The 14144-nt window shown below is 24.9% G+C and overlaps 1 protein-coding gene across 1 annotated transcript in view; it reads right to left on the reverse strand.

Moving 5' to 3' along the window:
* Positions 1 to 2224: 2224 nt before the first annotated feature.
* LOC142329463 (protein twisted gastrulation-like) overlaps positions 2225 to 14144 on the reverse strand; it is a 37416-nt gene continuing 25496 nt past the window's right edge. Inside the window, exon 5 of the mRNA XM_075374120.1 lies at positions 2225 to 12271. Within this exon, the coding sequence (XP_075230235.1) occupies positions 12187 to 12271 (85 nt within the window). The 3' untranslated portion in view covers positions 2225 to 12186. The remainder of the gene's footprint in view (positions 12272 to 14144) is intronic.

Consider the following 14144-nt stretch of genomic DNA (forward strand, 5'->3'; position numbering starts at 1 on the left):
AAGGACATATGACGGTGAATATGAATTATTGATACATTTCACTAAATACAGATTTGCATAGAAACTTTCATCAAAAAACTTTATTTATAAAAAAATGCCCATGTAAATTTTAAACACTCGGAGATTAATAGGTAATCAATTAAATTTAAAAAAAGAAATGAAATGTTCAATAAAAGTAAATAAATGCTTTATTCTGAACATAATTATACATTATATAGATCAAAGTAAGGAGTGGCAGGTCTATTCTACACAACCAAAATTAACTTCTCTAGTATTAGTTGGGAAGGATCAAGAGAAATATGGGATCCAAGAATTTTACTTACTGATACTGGAACGAGTTATTCTTTCCTAAATGATAAGCAAAAATGATGGGGTGTTAATGAGTTCTTGAATTACTTCAAAGCAGTATGGCAAGAATTATATTATTAACAGTATGAAGGTATATATGTCTACAAATAATGGAGTAGAAGCAACAAATGCAGTTATAAAAAACACATTCTTTGGGAATATCTTCTAGTCAACCAGTTCCTACAATCTGTCGAAAATATTATCTTAAGAAAATGGTCATCAGATCGTGATCCTGAAAATCCAAATCATTAACAATGTGAAAGTATGACAGCTTTGAGTACAAAAATTTGGACTGTGGCATATCAGAAAGTGAAATCAGATAAGGAATTTTATGGGAAAGTACAGTAATTCATCAACATTTTATTTTATGTCACAAACATAATTTATTTTGAGTCACCAACAAAAGTATTAACTGCATAATGGAAATATTTTAGATTGAAAATTATCATAAAAAATTGTAGGTAATATGTGATTTGAATGTATAAATACCTGCTTCTAAATATCATTATTTTATTTTTGCAAGGACAGTTTGGGAATGTTAATATTAGGTAAAAAAAAAGGTGCCTATTGATGCTAAGAATGTTCCACTGTGATAAAAACAAGAATCAACCAGATACGGATAAAAAGGCAATAATAATTTAGTATTTCCATTTTAAATTCTGCAATATTTGACATGAAAATTTTGTTTTATATACAATGTGTTTTTGTTACTATGATTTACTCTTTTTTTATTGTTCACAGTGCATTTCATTAAGTCCAATATATTCATTTTAAAGTTGTAATTCCAACTTGAAAGCCATTTCAAGTTGGGTTATATATTCCCCATTAAAATGTTTTCAGTAGTATGATACAACAATAACATTAAACAAACATGACCCTCTTTTGCTAAAATAAATCAAAACAATTTCTTCTGAATATTTGGAAAAAATCAAGATTTTTCTTTAATAACAAAGTATTTATTTAGTAAGCAGGAATTATGAATCCATAATCTACACATTAAGATTTTAAGAAAACTAGGAAGCCAACTTATTTAGGAAATGTAACTAGGAAGGTATTGCTTTACTTTTAGGCATTTTAGTCAATAATTTAGTTTTTTGCAATTTAGTTTAGCAATTGGTGAATAGGAAATAAGATTCCCCAGATGTTTTATAAATATATTAACAGGCAGAGAAGCTTCATAAAAAGGAAGAAAATGAAGAAAGAAAACATAGAATTAAGAGAAACAACAAAGGTATTCTTTCTAGAAAAAGACTTATAGAAAAGTGAAGAGTGTGAACAATGGAAATTATACTTGAACAATCAAATGAATGGGTCGGGTACTAATATTACAGGTCCGGAGGTGTAAATGGCTGGTGACTAGTGGAGGATGGTTACAAGTTCAATTCAATGTGTAATAAAAACAACCACAGCGTGCGGGAGCATTTGGAAACAAATAAGAGAAGTGGATTAAGAGTAATCCATTGTGGACAGTGGTTGAGAATAAGAAATTGACAAATAAGAGTAAAAATATTCTATTCATTTATAAAAAGTAGGGTAGTTCTTTTGTAAACAGTAAAAGTGAATAATATTTTTATTTTTCGACATAATAATTGAACAGTTTAGTCATAACAATTAAGAAACTATTACAATACAGACGTAGTCATTTAGGCTTAAAACTTTAACTTTTGACAAATTTTAACAAAATGATGTCAATTGTTACATGTATATAATATTATATATGTTAATCGTAATTATACTCCTCTTGAAAATCGCAGAATAGCTGAAAACAATCGAGGAAATCAAATTGGAATTTAATGAGTAATTGGAATTTATATATAATTTAAAATTATATATAATGAATAATTAATAATACTTGCACAGCGAATTGTAAATGTTTATATTGTTATCTTATTGTTAACTCAATATTACAAAGTTTTTATTAATTGGTATTTTGGTATTATTCATAATTTAATTATCACATTAATGTTTATTTAATTTGAATTGCTATTTTATATTAGTTAAATTAAGAGTAATAAACTATATCTAGAAGACATTTTTAAGTGTGCTGTATCCCAATATTGTTGTTGAATTGCAAACATGTGGCAATATATGTATATATTTATAAAATTATTTTATTAAAATTAATTTTTTTAAGATTCATATCATTCCTCTGTACTGTTAAATTATATTAAATAAATCACCTAGCACAAAACTTCCGCAGAATCCTGCACCCTATCATGACTGAAATAATTAAATTAAACTGCATAATAAAAATTAAAAATAAAAACACTAAAATAATGAAAATGCATATTAATTTATTATACAAGTGCTATTATCTGTTGCAGTTTTCATAGGCTGTCACCCTCAAACTGTCTGATGCTTTATCAAACTGAAATTTTGTTTATACGTATTTATGTAATATTTTCCTAATATATTTAATTGTATATATATTATTTTTTTAAAAGCAATTCGTTTAATAAAAGAAGTTGAGTAAAGTAAAATCAGTGATATGGCTAGCACATGATTTTGCTTTGCTTAAGTTTTTGTTTTTATATTTAATTATTTAATTTTTATCTTTGTTATAATTACATTTTTACATTTTAATTTTGACTTTGTTAATTTTAATTAATTGATCTTTTTAATTTTAAACAATTTTTAATTTAAATAAAAGGTTAAATTTTTATATGGTTTTAAAGTATGATAAGTTAAATCTAATTTATTTAAAAAATATTTTTTTAAAAACATAACATTATAAGTGAATGGGCAGTGTTGAGTTGTGGATTGCAAGCTTTTAATGGTTTTGTAATATATATATATATATATATATTATGTATGTAATGTATGCAGCTGATGCGAATCAAATTCGCGAAAGCGCTTCTGTTATGTAATGAACTAAGGTAAGTCATACTATTTCAATTGTTCTGTACTTACGGTTAATCTTTTAAATGTAAATTAATACTCATACACATACACTCACGTGCGCACACTTAACAAAATTAAAGTAAATAAAATGTAAAACAAGTTTAATAGATATTTTTTCAATTTTGAAGAAGGGCTACTTTCCTGATAACCAAAGGATCATAATTCAACAGTAAATCACAAAATAAACGGTAAATTGAGAGTAAAGTAAAAATAAAACTAAAATTCTAAACTTGAAAAACTAAGTTATTATAAAATTTATTCTGAATTATGGTTCTTTGTTAATACCTATATAAACCTATTCAAATCCACAGCTAAAATAATACTTAGTTATACATTAGTAAGATTCTACTAGAACCACTTTTTGATTCAAAAAGGAATGAAATAAGCTGTTGGGTTCTTGTTTAGAATGGATAGATTTTATTTATTTATTTACTGCAGTTAGATTTTTAATAGTAATTTTTTTTTGTATTTAAAATTTTTCTACTTTTATATTAAAAAATATTAATAAATAATTTAATACTAATTTTTCCTGAAATGTTTTAAATCTATTTTTTAAAAATCTATTATTTTTTCATTTCTTACAAAAATTTCTTTCTTTCTTCATCTTATGATTTTTTTATTGTTTTCTTTTTAATTATTTATGAATCAATTTATTTAATGGTATGTATTTATTGGATACTTTACATTTTTAATGCATTTAACGGTTGACAAGAGTTTTGTTACACACATAATTTTGGCTTTTTTTGTGTATTTTTTATGCTAAATCCAAATATGGTTAAGGGTTTTATTTTTATTTTTTGTAATTGTTACTAAAAAAAATGAATATTGTAAAAATGATTTATTTTCTCTGTTACAACTAAACACTTGTAAAGATTTGTTGTGTCAATCTTTATATTAATTAAGAAATATGAATGTCAAAATATATTTATAAATGGTTCAGAGTGGAACAATTTTATTTCTAGTGGAACTGATATGGTATTACATCACCAAATGAGTGTCTTCTATGTAGCCTTCATTAATGACATCATAAAAACTGATATAGTAATTTTAATAACTATTTTTACTAAGGAATAACTCAGACTAGTGAATTGGTTTCATTCCGGCTTTTATGTGAATATCATTACAAGTTTGGTCTTTCATTTTATTCCTATTTTTTCTGAGACAGATATGAATTGTTATGAATCATCCTAACAATTTTTGCTATGTGTGTGGTGAATTAACTTTCAAATATCAAAGAAGAAATATTACTTCTTCGATTTAAAAATCACATAACTCTATTTTGGGTATAAAATAGGAGATCTGAACCTGGTCTTGGGCCTCTCATATTGGCTGTAATTCTTGCATAACTTTACTAAGTGGCTGGCTTAAGTGAAAAGTCGCGACATGTGTCTTTTGCTTCTTCTAAGGTATGGAGTGAGCCTATGAACAATATTTTTGTATCACAAAAATCAGAGGCATCATAAACATATTCAAGAAATCTGTTACATGTTCTAATCTTTCTTCAGCTATAAGACCTATTTCACACAGTGGAGAGTTAATTGCTCGTTTCCACCAGAAACATGGAAATCAGAAAAAAATGTTGACAATGAAGAAGACTATGGTGATTTAGAAAATAATAATGAAGAGAAATTGGATTTTCAAGGCAAGAGCAGTGAACCCTGAGCGTGAACCAGAAAAAACAGTTTTGTAAGAATTTTGTAAAAAAACATAATACTAGTGCAATCCAGTTTTATTACAGTTCACTGCTAACAAATATTTCTAGACAAAGATTATTTCAACTATCAGTTATTATTTAAAAAACAGTGAAGTGAAATGCTATATTTTTACACAAAATTGAAAATACAGCAGGTCAAATGATCTCACAGAACACAGGTGTGATTCAGACGTGTAAGGAAGATATTGACTGAAGTTTTTGCAGGAAACAGATCAAATAATTTTATGACAACACTTTTTTTGTAGTGTGAATAAAAAAAAAAATTAAACAAATGAGATTTTTGTCTAATTATTACAACCCTTCTTTGTTCAGATTCATGAAAAAAAAAGTTGTTTATATTAACATATATTCAACTAATCAAAATTCTTTCAGTTAACATGCAATAAACTAAAGGAACCAGGAAAATATTTCTTGGCTTACATAATAAATATGTAATATAGTATTTCATAGTTTTTTATAGATCCACATTTTAATTCTGTTAATAAATAAGTAAATAGATAATTAAAATACATACTTTACAATAGATTAATGTTAATAAAACATAATATAAAATAAAATATTTTTAAGAAATACTGTCATGTATGAATACAACAAATTTAATAAACTATAAATGGCACTTAATAATTACTTAAATTTACATGGAAGACATACAATTTAAATAATACTTTATAACAATTATTTAAAGAATACATACAGTAACTATAATTAACACATCTAATTACAGAAAATATATTTAAAAATGAGTATTTTTACGAGTACAACAATATTAAAAATATGTAAAATCACAAATTCCTTTTAAGTTGTGATCAGAATGACTTTCCTTAAAAACTAAAACCTGTTGTTGAAATAAGAAATTTTATTATCGAATGCTAGGTAATTAAAATAAATGTGATGTCTACATATCTAAAATTTTTAAACAGAAACATTTGTAAACTAATTGTGATAGATAAAATGAGGGTAATGTATTGACATTATGTTAATTGTACATTTTTTCTTTACAAATAATCTATTGATTTGGTTAACTATAATTTTTCAGTCAAGTCTTACTGTTTGAAAATACTTATATTATTTACAAACTACACTTTTTAATAATGACCCTATTTAAATTTATTAATATAAATTATTGTATAATTGTTTGATATAATTTGAAATTAAAAAAAAAAGAATGTTAGTGGTGTTGTTATGTAATGGTGATGTGACATCTGTTAATGTATGATGTACCAACATTTTGCCATCGTGTTAGTTTTATAACAATGAATCAACAAATCATTTTGTTTTATTTTAATAAGAATATGTTTGACTATAAAAAATAAAGGAATGTGTTAAAATGCTAGCATTCTATTAAGTAAAGGCAATAATTTTGATTTTAATTAAACATTTACGTAGACTGACTTTTAACACATTTTGTAAAATTTAGTTACTTTTACTGAATTTTTACTTACATTTAATTTTTGTATTTCAAATATTCAAATAGGGCAAAATAATTTTTGTATTTTATTTTTGTATTAAATAATGCATTTAATTTTAAATACATTTTATTTATTATTTTTTTTTTTTTTTTAGAAAAATAACTGTGGATTAAATTTATTTCAGAATATATAAAATATTGCATTTAAAACAAATCTTAAATCACTGCTAGTAAGAGATTTATAATCACTTTACATTTACATAAAAGAAGTGTTTAAATGGTGGAGCAAGTAAAGAATAGCTACAAAGAATACTTATATTAACAGAACAAAATGAGACACTACCACTAAAAATAACAAGGCAAATTTCTTCAGTCATAAAAATAAATCTGTTTTTAAGGGTTGTACATACTGAGAAAAGCTGATTTAATAAAATTTAATGATAAAGTCTAAAGCAAGGAAGAAAATGACATAAAGTACTGAAAATCTTGTTAATAACACCATGTTATTTTTTAAATGTTATATACATTTTTAAAATAAAATATTTAACTTTTCAAACTGATACACAAGAACTGGGATATTTCTAATTATTATAAATATATATAATAGATATATATTATAAATATAAAGATATATCAATTATTAGAATTGATACCTGCTTTACCAAAAAAAAAAAAAAATGCAAAATCCAAGCAGTTATTGGATTATGAAAAATATTTTGTAACATTAATTATTATAAACTAATGTCATGGATTATTATAAACTAATGTAGTCAATTTTAAGAAGATATCCTTAAACTATATCAGAAACATACTATATTTTCAAGATTTTTTCAAAAAATCTCCTTCACTCATTACTTAATAAATGTCAATGTTAAATTATACATTATTAAATATTTATGTAATATTTCATAAATAAGAAACTTTATCTCATAAATATTCTAATTTTCACTCCTCTATGATTTAATTATTTATATTATTTAACAGACTACAAAAATATTAATTATTAAATAATTAATTAACGTTGGTTTACCATAATCACCAGAAAATGCGATTCTTGTTCCATGAGGCACATTTAATAAATATTAAACATAAGATTACTATACAAATACAATCCTTCCCAATTATACTGCATTTAAATTTTGTCTTGCTACATTTTTAATGGAAAATAAATTGTCTTTCAAAAAAATAAATTGTGCTAATATAGACATTTAACCCATTACCACAGTTTTTTATAAAATAACTCATCATTAACTAACTTGATAAAAACTGCCCTAGACAAAATAGTGTGTCATCCACCTTTTTGCTGAAAAGTGCCTCTGACAAAATAATTAGTCACTATGCATTGCCCTGTTTTATTCTGTTTTTTGATGAGTTACTGCAATGTGTGTGAGTCTATTTCAATTTTTACTCTTAATTAAGCAGTGGCTAGTAGTATATCTGTTCTCTACTCTATATGCCTGTTTTAAATCCTTCTGAACAGCTATTACCGTGTGTTTGATTTCGTTGTTAGAACGTTTCATACGTTGCATTTGTGTTAGTTTTATTATTTGTTTGTGTTTTCTTTTATCATTTTCATAATTTTACTAATATTTTCATGTATTTTCAGTAATATTTTTACTTTCAACTATTTGTATTCGTGAATATGATTGTATAAATAACATATAACAGAACTGTTTACTATAACCTAACTTTAGTCATTTTTTTATTTGAGTAAACTCATGTTAATATTTGAATTATCAGTATTTTACAATATTATTGATATGACAATTAGGTATTGTAAATGATATTTACTAGTACAACATGACCTGTTCATCATGTAAATGACAGTGATAAAATTGAACTTTTAAACAATTTAGCTGATAGTGATTCTGATTTTCAAGATAAAGAAAGTATATAAATAAGTCCTTAAATTAGTTTTTGGTTTTTGTCATATTTCACTGCACAGATCAAAGACATGTAAAAAAAAAAAAATTGGGAAAAATGACAAAGGTTTAGTTACTCTGGTAGTTTAAAAGAGATGAATAAATTTAACTATTTACAAATTGAAATTAGAGAACCAGATTTAACACCTGATAAACACAGTCTAGATATAGACAATAAATAAGTAAATAAATGAAAACTTAATAGAATAGAAGTAAAAATGAAATAGTTGAAACACAAAAACATAATTTTAAAGAAAGTTTAAAAGAAAAATCAATTATTTAAATAAAAAAGTGTTACTGGTAATTAAACCTATAGTCTACTGCACAAAATGTTTTTTTTTCTTTTTCATATGTAAATTTAAAAAATATTGTGTTTACAAAATTCTTAAACGTTGGAAGTTTTGGTCACTTGTATATTTAAGTATTTTTATTACAGGAACATTCATTATTTATAAATGTAAATAAGTGCCAAATAATTTTTTTTGGACAGTACCAAATAATAATCAACTTATTATAATATGTAATACCTATTAATATACTGTCCCCATTATATACCTTTTATAAATAGAGTATCAGATCTCATGATGTCAATTTTGCATTATTTAATACAACCATAAAAAATTTTAATGCATAAAAAAATTTTTCAAGTTACACATGTAATATTTCTTAGCATAAAAAAAACAGAAGCAAAATTAGACAAGATCATTCCCTATTATATTGGAGGTATATCTATATGGCAGATGTCATGTCTCCCTTTAAGAACTGTACAACTGGGGAGCACTGTAATTACAAAAGGATAGTCAATCAGCAAAATAAAAATTATTAAAGAAATTTGGTTTTTTCTACTACATAGAAATAAATGATTTTAAATTAACTTTAGCTAGGAGAATAAGTTGTATTATTTCTAGAATTATTTTTACAGAATTGTGCAGCTTTTGTAAATGATAACCTATAAACCTCCTTTTTTTAATAAATCCTTTAAACTTTTAAATGTTACAGGAAAAGGTCTCCTTCTATCATAAATCAGTATCTTCTATATCTAAATGTAATGTGTAATTTTCATATAACATAACGATTCTTAAAAAGATAAATGGATTAACAAATAAAAATAAATAATTACTACACAACATATAATGAAAGAAAAAAAATGTTTTTTTGAAAATAGAATATCACAAACAATATTATAAAATTATATAATAAAAACAATCTTTACTTGTCAAAGATGTTACTTTCTCTAAACCTTCCCTACAACTACCCAAAAATTAAAAATTCCCTATTTTTCATAAATGCGATATAATATAAATTATGTCATATAATGGCTAATGATACTTGTTAATGTTTAAAAAATTTAACAAGCAGAATACAATTTAAATATAATACTTTTTTAAAGCATTACTAAAAAATTAAAAAGAAAAAAAAAAGAATAAATATAAATAAATCAAAATATCTTTAAGTTTAATTACATAATGGTGTATGACTGACAACCATATTTGAAAGTTAGAAATCAGAGAAGAGTAAAGTCACATATTTGACAGTAATACTTTCAATATAATAGATAAAATATCCCATAATTCTCTAATAATTAGCAATTTAAGCTATATGATGCCATAAAACATTACTACTGTTCATTTTATTCATGAAACTTAGCTTTATTATAAGAGCTCAAAAAATTATACATAAATTTCAATATGTTGAAGTTTAAACATATTGTAATGTAATCATTACAAATTATAATATTGTATTCAAATATTGCAAGATACTTTATGTTATTTTAACATGGTCAGAATTGATTAGTATGTATCAAGGTTTTAAGGATTAAATGAAATAAAATTCAAATGTATGAAAAACCTATCTAGATAAACTGACAAATGGGAGTTAACATTTTATAATGTTATATTTAATATGAGATTAGGATCATGATGTTTAATTTTCACTTGTAATGAGTGACTAATCTCACATTTCCATTTGGACAGTTTTGTCAATGAAAAAAAACCTCAATTGACACTAAACAATTAACATAATTCATTGATAAAACAATGTAGTATTTATCAATTCAGAATTGGGACCACATTTCTTTGTAAATGAAAAATAAAAACTGGAGTATAAAAATTCAGAATTTTTCCATAGTGTTACAAACCTTGTGATCGATGAACTGGAAAAAAATTTTGAGAAATCAAAAAAGTTACAATCTGAACATGATATAACTATTTAAAATACTGCTTACAAATCCAAATTTAAAGTCTATAATTTCATAGCTTTCCTACTCATTAAATTTTTAATTTTTGTTACTTTTATTTCTTCAGGAAATTTAAAGGATATGATGCACAACAGATGATTGAATAAACTGAAGAAGACGTTGCTAAAAAAAACTACGCCCGTTAACAGAAGATATACAAATTTTACTAACGTGACTATAGTAATGAACTTTACATAGTACCCATCTTAAGAATAATATGGAATGAAATAATTTTTGGGTAAAAAATAAATACCTACTTTTTTAAATTTTGATGGATTAATTAATTAACTATCTCCTCAGCATTATGAAATGACAAAAATTGAGGGGTTAACTATACTCACCCTGTATTTGATAATAAAGGCACTTCTTTTTTTTTTTGTAAAGTAATTAATAAACAAATTAAAAATTAATTAATGCTATAAAAATATAACATTTCTCTTATAAACACTTACATTTCTATATCTTACTTTCAAATTCTTCATAAAAAAAAATACATTAACTTAAAAATACTGATGAAAAATATTAATTACATTACCAGAAATAATTAAAAATGATAATACTTCAAGAATATTGCTAAATGCGTAATTTACAAACAAATAATTTAAATATAAAATCTGTTGTATATCAAGTAACAAACATTATTCATCATATAATAAAATAAATAATTATTATGATATCTAGACAATAATATTAAAATTAGAATGGTAATGACAGTTGGATGACAAAGAAAATTGCATAACAGTAAACAGATCTCTAAAAACAGTGTTCTTAGTAATGTACAGTGTTTCTAAGATTATGTTATTAAGAAAAAGTAAGCATAGGTATGTCACCATTTAGTGAAAAATTGCCTACAGCATCACAAAATTAGTAAAGCTAAGTTTTTAATAAAACTTTGTGATTATTCTTTAAAATCTTCTTAAAAACGCTAAATTAGTTCTATTGTAGTTATTATCTCTTATTGGTTATGCATTCATTTTTTACTCGAGAAAAATATTAATGTGTAAGAATTCATAGCTACTTTTTGTTATAGATTTCTCACAAGATTTTTATTAAATTTGTGGTACTAAATTAATAAATTACTGCAATTACTCATTTATTTTTAAATTTATTTTATATGTCTTTAATAAGTATGACAGTTGTTGAAAACATTGTTACTGTTACATTAGAACTGTCAATATCACTTTAATATTAATATTACTAAAATAAGGTTTATCTATAACAAAACCAGTATCACACTAGCAATATAGCTGGATATTAATCTAAACTCAGAAAGAGAATAGCGTGAAACAAATTTTACTAACCTAAACATAATTTGCTGTCTAGCAAACTTTTCGGAAGTAAATGTATGTATAACGAAGAAAATATCTCATTAAAAAGTATAAAGAATAATGTAAATGGAAAATACAAATACAAGAACAAATAAAAACTTCCACAATAAAATATACCAATATAAAAATAATTCAGTAAATAAGACAATACAACTTTATAAAATAAATATTACTACAATAAAAGGTGAGTATTATAAAACAATTTAACTACATTAAAAAAAAAAAAATTATAAAAAAAATATATAACATTTCAGTCGATTACATATACATACATTAAGCAAATAATTGATATACATAATTAAAAACATTACATCAATTAATTATAATAATTAAAACTCTTCTTCATCTTCTTCACCATAATCAGCTTCTTCAGGAAGAATAACTTCTTTAATCAATGGAGGGCACTGAAGACACCTAAAATAAATATTATTCATTAGAGCTAGATGATCTAAATGATGACAGACATTACTATAAAACTTAATTAGGAGCTGACAAAAATCTGAATCATCATTAACAGTGAATTATTAAATATTGAATACTGATATATGCAAACATTAAAATCTTCTATAAAACTATTAATTCAGTATAACAGAAATTAAAAGAATTTCATATTTATATCATTCAATTAAACTCCTTAAAACAGTACTGCATAAATTACAAGGATATAAAAGATAAACTTTATGCTCTTGTAGTTAACGCATGGTTGAAAATAATACTCAACATTCTTAGTAGAGTAAGTGGAAGATTTACAATAGATGAAATTTTATTAACATTATCCCAAATGATTGAAAAATGAAAAGATTATATAATTAGGAGACACAACTTGCTTTTATTTATCTTTTCTTTCTTTTTCCTGTTTAGCCTCCAGTAACTACCGTTTAGATAATTCTTCAGGGGATGAATGAGGATGATATGTATGAGTGTAAATGAAGTGTAGTCTTGTACATTCTCAGTTCGACCATTCCTGAGATATGTGGTTAATAGAGACCCAACCACCAAAAAACACTGGTATCCACGATCTAGTATTCAAATCTGTGTAAAAATAACTGGCTTTACTAGGACTTGAACGCCCTAACTCTCGACTTCCAAATCAGCTGATTCGGGAAGACGTGTTAACCACTAGACCAACCCGGTGGGTGCTTTTATTTATCTGGAAAAGGTATTTGATTAAGTGAATCAGAATATGTTGGGTGGCTAATAATGGAAAAGACAGGGAACCTTATTAACTTAATCTGTCCAATTAAAAAAATTTATTAGGGTTTCTTCAGAGTAATCTTTGTTAAACAGAAAAATAACAAAACCAGAAGTACAAACACAGGAAACAGACAATGTTGAAGTTTTATCACTTATCCACAGTTCTAACAAATTGTACCTAAATTCCTCCCTTTTATATAATCTTGGAGCATTACAATCGAATTTTGCAATATCCTGATGAAATCACACAGCACAATTAGCTGAACAACAAAGAAAGTTATGAGCATGTTGTTGGTAACATTTCTGACCTGCCTCAACTTATTTGTTCTCAGAAATAGTGCTCTTTCACAACAAATTTTTATTTTCATAGCAAATCTCTGGATTGTGCCGTTAAGACCTAACTACTACTGCTGATAATGATCCTTGGCATGAAAAGTGAATCATTTTAGAGATGGAGATCCAACAAATTTCAACAAGGTGCTCTTTCTACTCAAAAGGTCAATTCTCCAGGGACACAAACTTGGCAGTCATGTAAACCACATTAAGTCTACCTGAACTACGCTAAATAATACAATGATGTCAGAAATTCCTTTATGGGATCTCACAAACCTTATAATGCACAGGCTGTCTATTTTTGTTCACTTATTTTGGAAATTGTATACACATGTGCACATTAACTAATCTAAACACAAAAACAACTCGAGAAGAAGCTTGTACTCACTCGATTTCATGTGTCATGCCTGTAGGGGAAATAAATACTAGAGGTGGGCATTTCTGTTGTTTCTGCCAAATAAAACAAACAGGTTTTTGAAAAAAAACAACTGTCTGTACAAACTGTTGGGAAAAAACAGGTTAATGTTTATGATTCATTTTTCCATTACATTACTAAACTGCTTGTTTTTTGAATTTAAAACAACAATTTCATTTTTCTTTTTCTTAATACATTGGCTGCAGGATGTTTCAGTTGATACCAGCAAATACCATATATCAGTTTCACAGAATTTGACGGTTTTATGACCTTTTTAATTTTTACTTTAATATTGCAGTATTGTCATGAAAAAAACTTAATTAGTTTTTGAAACCATTTGATATT

The sequence above is a fragment of the Lycorma delicatula genome, chromosome 8 (genome assembly GCF_047948215.1).
Source record: "Lycorma delicatula isolate Av1 chromosome 8, ASM4794821v1, whole genome shotgun sequence".
Lineage (NCBI taxonomy): Eukaryota > Metazoa > Arthropoda > Insecta > Hemiptera > Fulgoridae > Lycorma > Lycorma delicatula.